This window comes from Chiloscyllium plagiosum, chromosome 32, assembly GCF_004010195.1.
Source record: "Chiloscyllium plagiosum isolate BGI_BamShark_2017 chromosome 32, ASM401019v2, whole genome shotgun sequence".
Lineage (NCBI taxonomy): Eukaryota > Metazoa > Chordata > Chondrichthyes > Orectolobiformes > Hemiscylliidae > Chiloscyllium > Chiloscyllium plagiosum.
This window is the reverse complement of record NC_057741.1, coordinates 42,580,234-42,596,228: the sequence shown is the minus strand read 5'-3', so window position 1 is coordinate 42,596,228 and position 15,995 is coordinate 42,580,234. Positions and strand designations below refer to the sequence as shown.

At 42.3% G+C, this 15,995-nt stretch overlaps 1 protein-coding gene across 1 annotated transcript in view; it reads left to right on the top strand.

The window, feature by feature from the left end:
• Window positions 1-15,995, top strand: part of wdr32 (WD repeat domain 32) — a 105,055-nt gene that overhangs the window by 39,686 nt on the left and 49,374 nt on the right. Inside the window, exons 3-4 of the mRNA XM_043674550.1 lie at window positions 3,863-4,060; window positions 14,199-14,401. Of these exons, the coding sequence (XP_043530485.1) occupies window positions 3,863-4,060; window positions 14,199-14,401 (401 nt within the window). The remainder of the gene's footprint in view (window positions 1-3,862; window positions 4,061-14,198; window positions 14,402-15,995) is intronic.

Genomic DNA, 15,995 nt, shown 5'->3' with positions numbered 1-15,995 from the left:
TGGTTATGTGGTAGGCAGAATTTTGTTTTTGGACTGACATTTTGTTCATGGGATATACTAGTGAAGTTATCACTGCATAGTAGCTATGTGAAATGGCTTGCTTACATTTTTAGTCTTTACCAGGTCTAGCATACATGAAGGATAGGGAGAGGTTGAATAGGCTGGTGCTATTTTCCCTGGAGTGTTAGGGGCTGAGAGGTGAACATATAGAAGTGCGTAAAATTTGTGAGGGGCACGGAAAGGTCTTTTGCCCAGGGTGAAAACTAGAGGACATAGGTTTAAGGTGACAGGGGAATTATTTAAAAGGGACTTAAGAGGAAACGTTTTCACGCCGAATGCATATATGGAAAGAGCTGCCAGAGGAAGTGATGGAGGCTGGTACAGTTACAACATTTTAAAAGGCATCTGGATGGGTATATGAACAATAAGAGTTTAGAGGGATGTGGGCCAAATGCAGGCAACTGGGAATAGATTAATTTAGGATATCTGGTCAGCATGGACAAGTTGGCCAAAGGCTCTGTTTCCATGCTGTACAGCTCGATGACTATAAATGACTCCAGACTTTCAGCAAAGCAATTGACTATTAATTGCCCTCTGAAATGGCATATCAAGCCACTCAGATCCAGGACAATTGAAGATGGGCAATAAATGCTGCACATTCCAAAGAACAAATGTGGGGGAAAACAATATTTCCAGTCATCAGTTATGCTGATTCCTTTGACCAGTGAGGAACGTGGAATCTGTGGTGGTCAGGAGAGATTCTGTAATATTTTTGTTAACTGTATCCTTTGAGGTTAAGCGGGGATCATTGATCAGGTGGTTACTTGATACACTGGCATGCTGAGATTTCAGCTGTGGTGAAACCTGTTTTCCACTCTAAATAAATCAAGGTAATGACTGTCTGTTGATTCACTGTCTGGCTTCACTATCAGGATTATAATTATTCCTCCCTGGCTCAGAGCAAAGCCCAGAATACCAATGCTGCTGACACAATAGCAGTAGACATCTAACTCCGATCTTCAATCCACAAGTATTTCCCGTTGCCTTTGTTTTAGACATCCTGTCTTTATTGTGTCTGCTGGCTTTGAATAAGTTTGGCTGCCAAAAAATATAACTTCAGAAAATATTTAAATTACTTGGGAAGGTGATGGCCTAGTGGTATTGTTGGTAGAACATTAATCCAGAAACCTGGCAAACATCTGGGGATTTGGTTTGAATCCTGCTGCGGCAGAAGGTAGAATTTGAATTTAATAAAAATCTGGAATTAAGAGCTAATGATGACCACGAATCTGCTGTCAATTGTCTGAAATACCCATCTTATTCACTTATGTCCATGAGGGAAGGAAACTGCCATCCTTACCTGGTCTGGCCTGCAGGTGACTCCACAGCAATGTGGTTGACTCTTAACTGCCCTCTGGGCAATTATGCATGGGTAACAAATGCTGGCTTAGCCAGCGATGCCCTGATTCCGTGAATGAATTTTAGAGTCATCGAGTCATAGAGATGTACAGCATGGAAACAGACCCTTCGGTCCAACTCGTCCATGCTGACCAGTTATCCCATCCAATCTTGTCCCATATGCCAGCACCCAGCCCAAATCCCTCCAAACCCTTCCTATTCATTCATCCATCCAATTGCCTTTTAAATGTTGCAATTGTACCAGCCAGCGATGCCCTGCCTTATTTCCCAAGAGTAAGTCAAGTTTTGCACCTTCTCTAGTAGGTACATCCACATACTGAATCAGAAAATTGTCTTGTACGCACTTAAGAAATTCCTCTCCATCTAAACCCTTAACACTACGGCAGTCCCAGTCTATGTTTGGAAAGTTAAAATCCCCTACCATAACTACCCTATTATTCTTACAGATAGCTGAGATCTCCTGACAAGTTTGTTTCTCAATTTCCCTCTGACTATTAGGGGGTCTATAATACAATCCCAATAAGGTGATCATCCGTTTCTTATTTCTCAGTTCCACCCAAATAACTTCCCTGGATGTATTTCTGGGAATATCCTCCCTCAGCACAGCTGTAATGCTATCCCTTATCAAAAATGTCACCCCCCCCCCCCCCCCCCTCCTCTCTTGCCTCCCTTTCTATCCTTCCTGTAGCATTTGTATCCTGGAATATTACGCTGCCAGTCCTGCCCATCCCTGAGCCATGTTTCTGTAATTGCTATGATATCCTAGTCCCATGTTCCGAACCATGCCCCGAGTTCATCTGCCTTCCCTGTTCGGCCCCTTGCATTGAAATAAATGCAGTTTAATTTATTAGTCCTACCTTGTCCTTGCCTGCCCTGACTGTTTGACTCGCTTGTGTTTTCAACTGTACCAATCTCAGATTGATCTCTTTCCTCACTATCTGTCTGGGTCCCACCCCCCACCTTACTCGTTTAAATTCTCCCGAGCAGCTCTAGCAAATCTCCCTGCCAGTATATTAGTCCCCTTCCAATTTAAGTGCAATCCATCCTTCTTGTACAGGTCACTTCTACCCAAAAAGACATTCCAATGACCCAAAAATGTGAATCCTTCTCCCATACACCAGCTCCTCAGCCATGCATTCATCTGCTCTATTCTCCTGTTCCTGCCCTCACTAGCTCGTAGCAGTGGGAGTAATCCAGATATTACTACTCTCGAGGACCTCCTTTTTAAATTTCTGTCTAGCTCTCTGTAATCTCCCTTCAGAATCTTAACCTTTTCCCTTCCTATGTTGTTGGTTCCAATGTGGACAATGACCTCTTGCTAGCTCCTCTCTCCCTTGAGAACATTCTGTACCCTCCCTGAGACATCCTTGATCCTGGCACCAGGGCAACAACACACCATCCTGCTTTTTCTCTGCTGGCCACAGAAACGTCTGTCTGTACCTCTGACTACAGAATCCCCTAACACAATTGATCTCTTGGAACCTGACGTACCCCTCGTTGCATTAGAGCCAGTCTCCATACCAGAAATTTGGTTGTTCGTGCTACGTTCCCCTCAGAATCCATCACCCTCTACATTTTCCAAAGCAACATACCTGTTTGAAATGGGTATATCCACAAAAGACTCCTGCACTAGCTGCCTATCTCTCTTACCTTTCCTGGAGTTAACCCATCTATGTGACTTGTCCCCCTTCCTATAACTGCCGCCATTACATACTGTTGCTGTTGCAAATTCCTCGTTGCTTTTAACTGTCTCTCCAACTGATCTATTTGATCTGATAAGATTCACAGCCAGCAGCATTTATGGCAGATATAATCCGCAGTAACCCTTGAACTCTCTTTAAACTCCCACATCTGACAAGAAGTACATCACTGTAAAGACCATTTTTGGTCCTTCACAATCTACAGACCCAAAACATAACACTGTCTTATTCCTCTACAAACATTGCCTCAGGTTAAATTAATAGTTATGGCTTATATTTTAAGTTTAATCAAGAGACATATCTCTAAAAACATATAATCAAGAACGTATTCTATTCCTGCAGATTCTCTGTCGGCCATACTTAAAACAACGGTTAACTTATCTGATTCTGTGTTGTGCACTTTGCCCAACAGTTTCTCCCAGATCAGTTGTGAATTTCACTGTTTGATAATTTTACAAAAGCTTTCAAATTTATAGCCTACTGAAGAACTGTTTGACATGTTCTCCAGTCTCTTCATGAAGAAATGAATGTATTCACATTTTTTTAAACCTTAATCTGTATATTACTGTCCTAGAGTTTCTGTTAGAATACATAATCTCAAAACACACAGCTGGAAATTTCCCAATGAGGTATTATAATTTTGGGTGACATCTGAAACTGGAACTACTTCAGATTTCCTTTTATGCGCAGTGGTAAATGTTTACTGTTACATAATGCTCAGCAATTTGCTGTTTCCTTTTTAGGTTCCTTGATAACAGGCTGTTTGCAACGTGTTCTGATGATACGACAGTAGCACTATGGGATTTACGTAACCTCAACTCAAAAGTTTGCACATTGCATGGCCACACGAGTTGGGTAAAGAACATTGAATATGATACAAATACAAGACTGCTGGTAACATCAGGATTTGATGGGAATGTAATCACGTGGGACACAAATAGGTTGGTGTTTTGCATGTTTTTTTTAAACAAGCCTTTGTATGCTGAATAAATTGAATTTATATTATGTAAAATTATACAAGCCTGGAAGGAAATACCAAATTGTGCAAAATTAATGTAAAAATACTATTTTTACCTTTGGAAGGCATCTATTCTTTTTGCCAATTTCTCTTCCCTGAATGGTTAATTCTTAACAATGGATGTATGTTTCAAAAACAGTTTTTCAGGAAAAATAATAGGTGAGATTTTAAAAATACAACTAGCATTTCCTTTCTGCATAGTTTGCTTTGTCATTTTTTTGAGGAACAGTTCCTAAGTTCCTTTAATCAACCTGTTATGATGCACCTCTGTGGCATATAAGACCTGAACCCTGACTTTCTGACTGGAGATGTGGCACACTGGTCCTGCTTCTAAGTGTAGTTTCTGTGTCAACATTTTTAATGAGAAAAATTATATGTCACCATTTATCATGTTACTAATGTGAAATATTATTCAGGACTGCCACAGTTTTGTTTTCCACTTTCATAATCGGGTAAGTAGATATATGTTCAACAAGTTGGGTGGAATTTTAATTCAACTAATAAATCTGGAATATAGAGCAGTACAGCGACCATGACACTATCATCAATTGTCATAAAAACTCATGTGACTTCTTGAGAGAAGAAAATCTATATATTTTCACAGTTTGACCTAAATGTGGCTCCAAATCCACAGCAATTTAATTTGCTCTTGACTGCTCTCCAAATAACCTAGCAAACTACTCAGTTAAAGGACAATTAGGGATGGGTAACAAATGCTGGCCTTGCCGGCAACCCTTGAATCTAATTAAAAAAAAATACATTATTTGCAAAATGGGAAAGCAGGATGGATTTTTTAGGATGATGATGATTGAGGAGAGAGAAAAGAAATCCATCCGTGAAACGGCCCCGGAAACAACCTCATGTAATGCCAAAAAAATTATGCCTGCAGCGCTGTTCATACATTTTTAACGTTCATGAAGGAATTAAGTCTTTTTCTACTTTTACGCCAGTTACTTTCTGCTTTGATTATCTTGGCTGTAATATTTCACTAAGGAGGCAGTAACTTTAACCTTGAGACCATTCCTTTCGGTGAACCTATTTTCTCATCTCTTTATATGGCTACCTCATCTAATGATTTGCCACCATCTTTATGCTTCCTAATCCCATGTAAACTTCTTTCACATTATCATTCATGGGATATTGGTGATGCTGTTAATGCCAGTATTTAATGTGCACTCCTATTGCCCTTGAGAAGCGCTAATAAGCCACCTTCTTGAATGAATTGCTTGGCCATATCAGAGGGTAGATCTGAGGTCAACTTTGAAATTTAATTCCAGAACAAGTAATTGGGTAATGGCAGGATTAATAATATTAATGTCAGCTTTTAATTCATGATTTGGAGGAGTTGGTGCTGGACTTGGGGGGGGGGGGGGGACGACAAAGTTAAAATCTCACAACAGCAGGTTATAGTCCAACAGGATTATTTGGAGGCACTAGCCTCGAAGTGCTGCTTCTTCATCAGGTAGTTGTGAAGCAGGATCGTAAGACACAGAATTTATAGTAAAAGATTACAGTGTCATGCAACTGAAATGAACAAACCTAGATTCAGTCTTTCAACTTTTAAAATGGGTTTGCTAGTTTTGGTTCTTTAATATGTAAATCCTAGAACTTCTTTTAAATCACATTCTTAAGATAACTTAAGATTTTATAATGAAAACCTGGTGTTGTGAGATTTTTAGCTTTTAATTCCTTTAGGTTATGAGCGAATTAGAAGACCTTAAAGGCTAAGGTAAATGGAGCTGAAAAACTAAATATATCCTTCATTCGAGTTGGTCCCGAGATTTTCAGATAAATGATTCCTGACCTGTATTGAGTCAAAAACATTGATGCAAACAAAAAGTTTTTTAAAAACTGCAGATGCTATATTGTAATTTATTATATGTCTCCTTAAACCCACAATACCAGTGATGTGATTGCTATTTATGGTTCTCTGAATTGAGTCACAGTTGTACAGCATGGAAGCAGACCCTTTGGTCCAGCTCGTTCATGCTGACCAAATATCCTAAATTATGCAACTCCACTTTCAAGGAACAATGAACTTGCACTTCGAGGTCTCTGTTCAGCAACACTTCCCAGAACCTTCCCATTAAGTGTATATGTCCTGCCCTGATTTGCCTTTCCAAGATGCAGCACTTCACATTTATCTAAATTAAATTTTATCTGCCACTCCTCGGCCCACTGGCCCATCTGAGCAAGATTCCGTTGTACTCCTGGGTAACCTTCCTTGCTGTCCACTGCACCTCCAATTTTGGTGTATCGGTAAACTTAACTGACCATACCTCCTATGTTCACATCCAAATCACTTATATAAATGACGAAAGGCAGTGGACCCTGCACCGATCCTTGCAGCACACTGCTGGTCACAGGCCTCCAGTCTGATAAGCAATCCTCCTCCTCCACTCTGTCTTCAACCTTCAAGCCAATTCTTTATATAAATAGCAGTTCTCCCTATATTCCTTGTGATCCAACCTTGCTAATCAGTCAACCATGAAAAACCTTGTTGAACACCTTAGTGCAGTCCATATAGATCACATCCACTGCTCTGCACTCATCAATCCTCTTCGTAACTACTTCAAAAAACTTGATTAAGTTAGTGTGACACGAAATCACACGAACAAAGCCATGTAGGTGATCACTAATCAGTCCTTGCCTTTCCAAATACATATACTCCTGAAATTTAGAATAGTACTGTCATTGTAGTGAGATACCTGACTTTTCCCATGTGATTGTGTCATCCAGTTCCCCCCCCCCCCCCCCAGTCGAAGCAAAACCCACAGAGACACAGTGTAGTTTTACCTCCCTCATCTTTATTCTGGGCCCTGGAGGGAGAGAGATTGATCGCCCACGTACATAGGGACATGGGTTCACGGTCTTCTCTGGAAGAGCAGTTTCTCAATGAACTATAGTCATTTTACAGGGAAGAGCATCCAGCTAAGGCAACATGCGTATTGATTGGGTGACTGTTACAATCAGCGGGTGACAGTAGTAAAGATTAAGCCATCTGCTATTACGTAATGAATAACTGACTTCATATAATAAATACTTTTCACCTTGCTAACTGACGTTACATACTGACTGCTACTTCATCTTGTTAAATGGCTCTACAGAATGAATGCTTTTCCATCTCATTAACCCATTACCTTTGTCTCCGGCAGCCCATTATTAATTGCAAGATCCTCTCTGATCTGAGTCATGCTCAGCTGAACCTCTTGTTTCACAAAATTCAGATCTTAACTCTTTCCCTGCCTGCTTATACCCAATATACATTCTCAACTGCATTACAGACACAGTGCATAACTCAGTGCCAAATAAACAGAACCCTTCATAGAATAGGATTTCATTGATTCTTACAATACAGGAAGAGAATTTGGTCCATTATATCTGTATGACTTTCAAAGGTCATCCAGCCGGTCCCATTCTCCAACCCTATCCCCATCGCCCTCTAATTTAATCACTTTCAAATATATATTCAGCTCTTTTCTGAAAGCTGCCATACTTTTTTGTATCACTGATGTGTTTACCCCGCTGTTCCATATGGGCCTCATTCTATCCATCGCTAATCTTTTCCTGTCGACTAATTTATGTTCCGAAATACATTGTTAAATTTATGTATGTTTAATGCCATTTTTTGAAATCACTGGCTTATTTGATCTAAAGCACCTCTGAAAGACACCTGTTTTTAATGTAACCACAAGTTTTATGATATTCGTGAATTTTAATGGAACCTCGCTTAGTAGAAGCAGTTTTCTGGGAAATCGGATACAGTTGCTTTCATTTATAATGTGATGATAATTTAGATCAAATGAAGTCAGAAACCAAAACTACTGATTTTAGTATGAATTCAGAAGTTTTGATTTAAAATGGATGTTCTATTCAGCCAGAATAGAACAAACCTCTGGTGCAGCGTATTGTCCAGATTCTTGCTCATAAGACCATAAGACATAGGAGCAGAAGTTAGGCAATTCCATCTAGTCTGCTCCAAAATTCAATCATTGCTGATAGGTTTTTCAACCCCATTTGCCCGCTTTCTCCCTGTAACCTTTGATCTCTATGGTAATCAAGAACTTATCTATCTCTGTTTTAAATATACTCAATGATCGAGCCTCCACAGCCTTCTGTGGTAATGAATTCCACAGATCACCACTTTGACTGAAGAGTTTTCTCATTATCTCTGTTCTAAAAGATCTTCCCTTTACTCTAAAGCTGTGGCCTGAGGTTCTCCTCCCACCTGCCAATGTGAGCATCTTCCCAACATCCATCTGTTCAGGCCTTTCAGTATTGTGTATGTTTCAGTTGGATCCCCTCTCATTCCTCTATGCTCCGTTGAGTATAGACCGAGAGTCCTCAAACTTTCCTCATATAATAAACCTTTCATTTCTAGGATCATTTTCGTGAATCTCCTCTGGCTAATACATCTTTCCTGAGGTATGGGCCCAAAATTGCTCACAATACTCTAAATGTAGCCTGACCAGAGCTTTATAAAGCCTCAGAAGTACATCTCTGCTTTTATATTGTCATCCTCTCGAGATGAATGACAGCATTGTATTTGTCTTCCTAACTACTGACTCAACCTGCAATTTTACCTTAAGAAGTCCCTTTGCACTTCAGACTTCTCTGAATTTTCTCCCCATTTAGAAAATAGTCCATGCTTCTATTCTTCCGACCAAAGTGCATGACCTCACACTTTGCTCGCACAGAGTTTGCTTATTGACAGACTTTGCAGAATTCAAGTCCAGGGGCTGAACCTCAGTTACTTTGAATTTTTTGGAGTGTTTGTCACCTCATGGCCTAGCAAGTCTTCTGGCCATATCTCACGAGTCAATGTATTAATTACCTATTGCATTCATATGGAGCCCCTCAGATCGTATTTCTGCCCAGCTTAGCACATAACCTTTCCACAACTGCTCATTACTCAATGACAGTCAAAGATTACACTCAAAGACTCCAAGGAGACCTTGCATCAGCACCATCTCTAAAACCATCTGGGCATTCTGATTCTGCCCCCCTCATTGAAGGGCATCTACACAAATGTTAGCGATGGGGATTATTTTTCATTACCATGGTCTATCTAAGTGGAACTGGTGTACTTGGTGTTCGCTTTTGTGACTTATGCTGCCAGGGAACTGGCCAAACACGCTGAAGGATTGAAGTGGCAGCACAGAGGACATTGAAGATTAGTTCTGTGTAAGGCTGAGGGAAGAGACCCAGTGAGGGAAGACATTGCAGGAAATAGAGTCATATAGATGTGCAGCATGAAAACAGACCCTTCAGTCCAACTTGTCTATGCTGAGCAGATATCCTAAATAAATCTAGTCCCATTTGAAGTATTTGGCCCTTATCCCGCTAAACCCTCTCTATTCATATACCCATCCAGATGCCTTTTAAATGTTGAAATTGAACCAGCCTGCACCACTACCTCTGGCAGCTCATTGCACATGTGCGCCACCCTCTGCATGAAAAGGTTGCCCCTTTGGTTCCTTTTACATCTTTCCCCTCTCACTTTAAACCTATGATCTCTAATTTTGGACTCCCCCACCCCAGGGAAAAGACCTTATCTATTAACGTATCTATGCCCTTCATTATTATATAAACCTCTATAACGTCATCCTTTAGCTGCTGAACTCCAGGGAAAATAGTCCAAGTCGATTCAGAATCTTCCTATAGCTCAAACTCTCCAACCCTGGCAACATCATCGTAAGTCTTTTCTGAACCCTTTCAAGTTTCATAACATCCTTCCTATAGCAGGGAGACCAGAATTGCAAGCAGAATTCCAAATGTGGCCTAACCAATGTCCAGTACAACCTTGCTGACCAATAATGGCAAGCATACCAAATGCCTTGTGTGTCATAAGCAATGGAAGAATGCAGGTGCAGTAGCAGTGTGTGTATGCAGTCACACAGAAGAGCATAGCACTTCACCTGGTAGTGGAGAAGAAATGATTAGTCTTTCTGCAGCGCTACTGGCCATTCCTTTGGACGCTAAAATTGACACTGACCTGGACTGTGACCTCCGACCAGGCTGACAGGGTCTGGTGACACAGCTTCACTAGCAGTCCTTCAGGAAAAAGATGACCCTCCTCTGCACCACCCTGTCCACCAGGACCTCCAGGGTTAGACAGTTTCCCCAGTAGCATAAGATGAACTGTATTCTGGACCTTCCTGGCCGAAATGGTCTTGCACTGGTAGTGAGTCAGGTGCAAAGCCTTGGGTTGACGTGCTGAAAGATATCAATGACAGAGTTTGTGATGTATATGGGCTTTGAAAGTTTGACAGAAGGAAGGAGCTGGGTCAGCACTTAATATGTGTAGATTGAGTTGCTCTGTTTCCACGATTTTCACTGCTTTGCTGGTTTCTTGGTGACTTTGTTCAGCGATTCTTTCAGTGCTTTTTGGGACACAGCACCCTTTGCACTCGCCAGCTCAGGCATTGTGTCCAGTCTCAGAGAATTCAGATAGCACTGCGAATTGCTGATGGGCCTTGAAGTCCTGGTGAACAGGGTGGTATAGAGGAGGGCCATCCTCTTCCTGAAGGACTGTCAGTGATTCTGTACCATCAGGCCCCGCCAGACTGGTCTGAGGTCACAGTCCAAGTCAGTGCCATCTTCAGCATGCAGAGGAATGGCCAGTAGTGCTGCAGAAGGATCAATAATCTCTATTCTGCCAGACAAAGCTGCTACGCTCTTATCTCTGTCACCACATACACATACTGCTACTGTACATGCCTCCATCCAGTGCTTATGCCATATTGCAGGCAATAATGAAAGTAATACCTTCCCTCGCTAGCTCTCTTCTCTCAGCCTTCCACAGCACCAATCTTGCATGTCTTCTGTTCTACCGCCTCAATCCTTTACCACATATCATTACCTGTCTACCTACATGCACCAGCACTTACGTCTGTGTCACTCACTGTAATCTTACTTATTGACTTGTGCTTATTGCAAGAGATGAGAGCCGAATGGGTGGAGGGGTGCCGACAACAGGGTCTTTATCCTTGAGGGATTTTGGCCCATGCAAAAGAAGAGCAGAATCACTCCTGCAAGGATGCTGAAACATCCATGTCCCACTCTGCATGCCATTGCCTCTCACTGTCCAATTAACCCCATTATCGCTCCCAGTCATCAATTGCCATTTCTAACCATTGGTGTTATGCCTACTCACTTTTTTGACTTTCACAAGCATACCCTCAATCTCAGCATTGAAACACCTGGTTCCACCAGCAGCCCCATCCTTGACCTTTTGAGGATGTAGAGACGTCCTACGAAACCTGCATTCCCCACCAGCCCAGATAGTGATACCTCAGTAGGAAACATAATGACAGAGAGGGTACACAATCTGGTGAGCACCTTACTGCGACAATTCTACAACTGACTGACAAAATAATTGCCCAGGCCACTGGCACTGAGAATTGCTGAAGACCAGCCAGCTGCTCAGGGCCAGATGACAAACAGGGACTTGATCTAAATGCACAAGAAGGAACACTGGCAAATGGGAGGCAATGGTCTTGCCCAGAAACTACATCAGTGCAGTGAGTCAACTGACTGACTGTCTGCCTCCATTTGCAGGTTGGTGGTTGTCTTTGGGAGCCAAGCCCAGTACCCTGATGGCCTTCTGGTGACCACACATACCTGCAGTCGATCATCCTACCTGTTGTACCCCAGGACTGAAGGCATGGCAACAGTGTGGTGAATGAACCTTGAGCCTAGCCTGGGTTTGCTCTCCTTACCAAGACACAGGGTAATGCCAGGAAGCATGCTGCAAGCGGAGGAACTACATATGGGCCCCTCTGCAGTTTCTCCTGAGGCTTAGCCTTTCACCTCCACCTGGCTTCTCCCTCTCTGATTCTTGGAAGTCCAAGCTATAGAACGTTAACTTGCATTTCTCTGCGTGTCTCACCCATCAAGACAAAAACGGCCCCAGGATTGCCCAGTCAAAACTTGAGGGTCAGAAGTCTCTACATCAGAGAAAGCTCATTTCATCCCAGCTGCAGAACTAGGGAGTGCACTTGGCTATTGTGTGAGGTGAAGAAGAGTATGTTGCTTCTTGCTTTCCCAAGCAGTGTGACATGCTGGGCAAGAATTTCTTGCATGCACTCTGGTGATTTAATGACTTCTTGCTGACGACTGTTACAGTTGAGGGAAAAACAGTGGCCTCAGGTAAAATTCTGGGCACTCAATTTTGAATTCATTAACTAATCTGAAAGTGAGTCAGATGATGATCATGAACCATCTAGTGGCAGTTCTTGGTCAAATAATAGGCCTTATGAATTGAGGTTTGAGAACAGAGCTACAGAGATCAGCTACAGTTGACTGGAAGAATGTGTATGCATTGTGCTGCTGATACCTTTTGCCCCATGATAATGATTCCTAATATTTGGATCCCTCTGTGCGCAAAGTTGTAGCTGTGTAAGGAAGGTGCCACCTTCAAAGAGGGTGAATGGTGCAGAGTACAGGACTTTGTGCTGGACCTATTCAGGGCATATGATTTATGATGTTGCCATTTAAAAGCCTTCTGAACAGTGTGCTGCAGACTACTCCTTTACAGGTTTTCATTTGCCCTTTCTATTCCAAGTGTTGTCACAGCCATTTTCTTCCCATTGCACGCTTTCTGTTTCCAGCATGATGGATGACAAAAGTGCGCCAGTAGTTCTCAGCCTCAGCCTCAGCCTGACCCTGTCCGTGAGCCCAAGTTGCCCACCCCTTCAAGCCATAGCATTCACATTTCTGTAAATCCCCACCCAGCCCATCCATGTTCATCTATACCAATCTACCTATCCCCCTCTCACAGCCATATGAGGAGGCCATGCCTGGTGTCGTATTTCATGTTTTATTCCACTCTCCGTCTTGAAAGTAGGTGCCATTTTAGTGTGTACAAGCCCCCAACAATACCCTTCCAAATCGTCTTGTACAGTTATTTTCTACACCCTTCATAATATACTGTGCCCTTATTCACAGCCTTCAGCTCCCAATCCTGAAGGCTAAAATGTTGAGGCTGCAGCTGCTATTTCCCCACTCCAACCTCTTTTCTCCTTAGTTTCTAAAGACTGATCAAAGGGACTTTCCATGACCCACACCCTGACCGATATGACCACATCCTTGACTAAAAGGAGATTGAGGGGGGACCTGATTGAGGTTTACAAAATCATGAAGGGTATAGACCGAGTGGATAGAGAAAGCTTTTTCCCAGGGTGAAGGATTCAATAACGAGAGGTCATGCTTTCAAGGTGAGAGGTGGAAAGTTTAAAGGGGATACATGCAGCAAGTACTTCACACAGAGGGTGGTGGGCATTTGGAACGCGTTGCCAGCAGAGGTGGTAGAGGCAGGCACGGTAGATTTGTTTAAGATGCGTCTGGACAGATGCATGAGTAAGTGGGGAGCAGAGGTATACAGAGGCTTGGGAATTGACCGACAGGTTTAGACAGTGTATTTGGATTGGCTCAGGCTTGGAGGGCCGAAGAGCCTGTTCCTGGGCTGTAAATTTTCTTTGTTCTTTGTACTTCCTGTATGTCTCCAATACTGCATTAGCCGTTTCCCCTGGACTGCTGCTACAGCGTCAATATACTTATCATGGCTCCACTCCTTGTATTGCAAAGGCTGTCTGCAGATAGCAGGACTATCCTATAAGGAAAGATTGGTTCTGAAGTTTTGAATAATGAGAGGGGATCTGATTGAAACTTAAAATTCAAACAGGGTTACACAGACCAGACGCAGAGAGGATGCTTTCCCTGCTTTTTTTTAATAGCCAGCAGTCACAGTCTCAGGATACAGGGTAGACCATTTAGGACTGACGTAGGATACATTTCTTCAAACAAAGGGTAGTGAATTCATGGAATTCTCTGTCACAGAAGACTACGGAGGCCAAGTCACTGAATATTTTCATGAAAGAAATAGATATTTTTTAAAGACATTGAGGAATGGAGAGAAAGCGGGAATGTGGCATTGAGATAGAGGATCAGCCAGATCATGTTGGATGGTGGAGCAGGCTTGAGGGGCATTAGCCTACTCCTAATTTCTATGTTTCTATGCCTATGATTATAGTAATTACTATCAAATTGTTGTGAAACAGATGTACAGAGGAAGGCTGTCCACATAAGAAATTCTTCCACACCCGTTACCTGATGAGAATGCGTTTAACACCAGACTGTTCAAAGATGCTAATATCGACATCATCTGGTTATCTGTTAATTCTTCATGACCTTGATTTAACCCAATCATTGGAAGTTTCTAATTACCGCAGTTTGAGAGGCAAGCGTTCTGCTTCAAATACAGGTTAGTACATTGAACGTTATGGCTTTCATATTCCAAAAGTTGCTGTCTTAAAAACTACTAAGTTTGTTGAGAGAATCTAATCCTTTATATTTTGAATAGGCCCTCCAGATTGAATTTTACATTTTGTGTTGATTTCTTCATCTGCGCTTTGTTATTCCTTAAGTCAGTCATGGTATGATCGTTTTGGAAAGATTGTCTTGCTTCTTGCTTCTCCTAGCAGTGTGACGTGCTGGGCAAGAAGTTCTTGCATGCACTCTAGTGATTTAATGACTTCTTGCTGATGACTGTTACAGTTGAGGGAGACAATGGCCTGGCGCTATTACCGCTAGGCTATTAATTAAGAAACTGAGGTAAAATTCTGGGGACTCCACTTTGAATTCAGTAACAAATCTGAAAGTGAGTCAGATGATGATCATGAACCGACATGGAGATAAAACTGCTATCCTTACCTGGTCTCTGTCACAGCAATGTGGTTATAACAATAGCTGTCAAGTCTCAAACAAAAATGAAACCAGATGTATCACCTGGCATCAACCTGGGTGTTGGAAACAACAATGATACGAAAAGCTCTGTGAACTCTACAAATAGAATCATAGAGTCGTAGAGATGTACAGCACAGAAACAGACCCTTGCATCCAACTTGTCCATGCCGACCATATATCTCAACCCAATCTAGTCTCACCTGCCAGCATCCGGCCCATAGTCCTCCCAACCCTTTCTATTCATATACCCATCCAGATGCCTTTTAAATGTTGCAATTGTATTTGCCTCCACCACTTCCTCTGGCAGCCCTTCATCAGAAATAGAGACCTCTCAGATAGGTCTAGCAATCACCTAACCTCAACCTCATCATAATTACAGAAATATTCTTTACAATATCCCAGATATATGTCCTGTTCCAGTGGCAGGACAGACCCAGACGAAGTGGCAGCACAGGATTGTTTGTTGCGAGAGTCCTCAATGTTGACTCCGGACCCTATGAAGTCCATGAAACCCGCTTATTGATTATCATGTGTCATTAAGACAATAGATATGGAAACACAATTAGGCCAATTGGCCCATTGAACCTGCTGTGCCATTCCATTATGGCTGATATGTTTCTCAACCCCATTGCCTTGCCTTCTCCCAGTAACTTTTGATGCCCTTACGAATCAAGAACCTAAATACCTCTGTTTGAAGTACAATCAGTGACATGACCTCCACAGCCTTAGAACATAGAATATAGAAGAATACAGCGCAGTACAGGCCCTTCGGCCCTCGATGTTGCGCCGATCCAAGCCCACCTAACCTACACTAGCCCACTATCCTCCATATGCCTATCCAATGCCTGCTTAAATGCCCATAATGAGGGAGAGTCCACCACTGCTACTGGCAGGGCATTCCATGAACTCCCGACTCGCTGAGTAAAGAACCTACCCCTAACATCTGTCCTATACCTAACCCCCCCCCCCCCTTAATTTAAATCTATGCCCCCTTGTAATAGCTGACTCCATACGTGGAAAAAGATTCTCACTGTCGACCCTATCTAAACCCCTAATCATCTTATACACCTCTATCAAGTCACCCCTAAACCTTCTTTTCTCCAATAAAAACA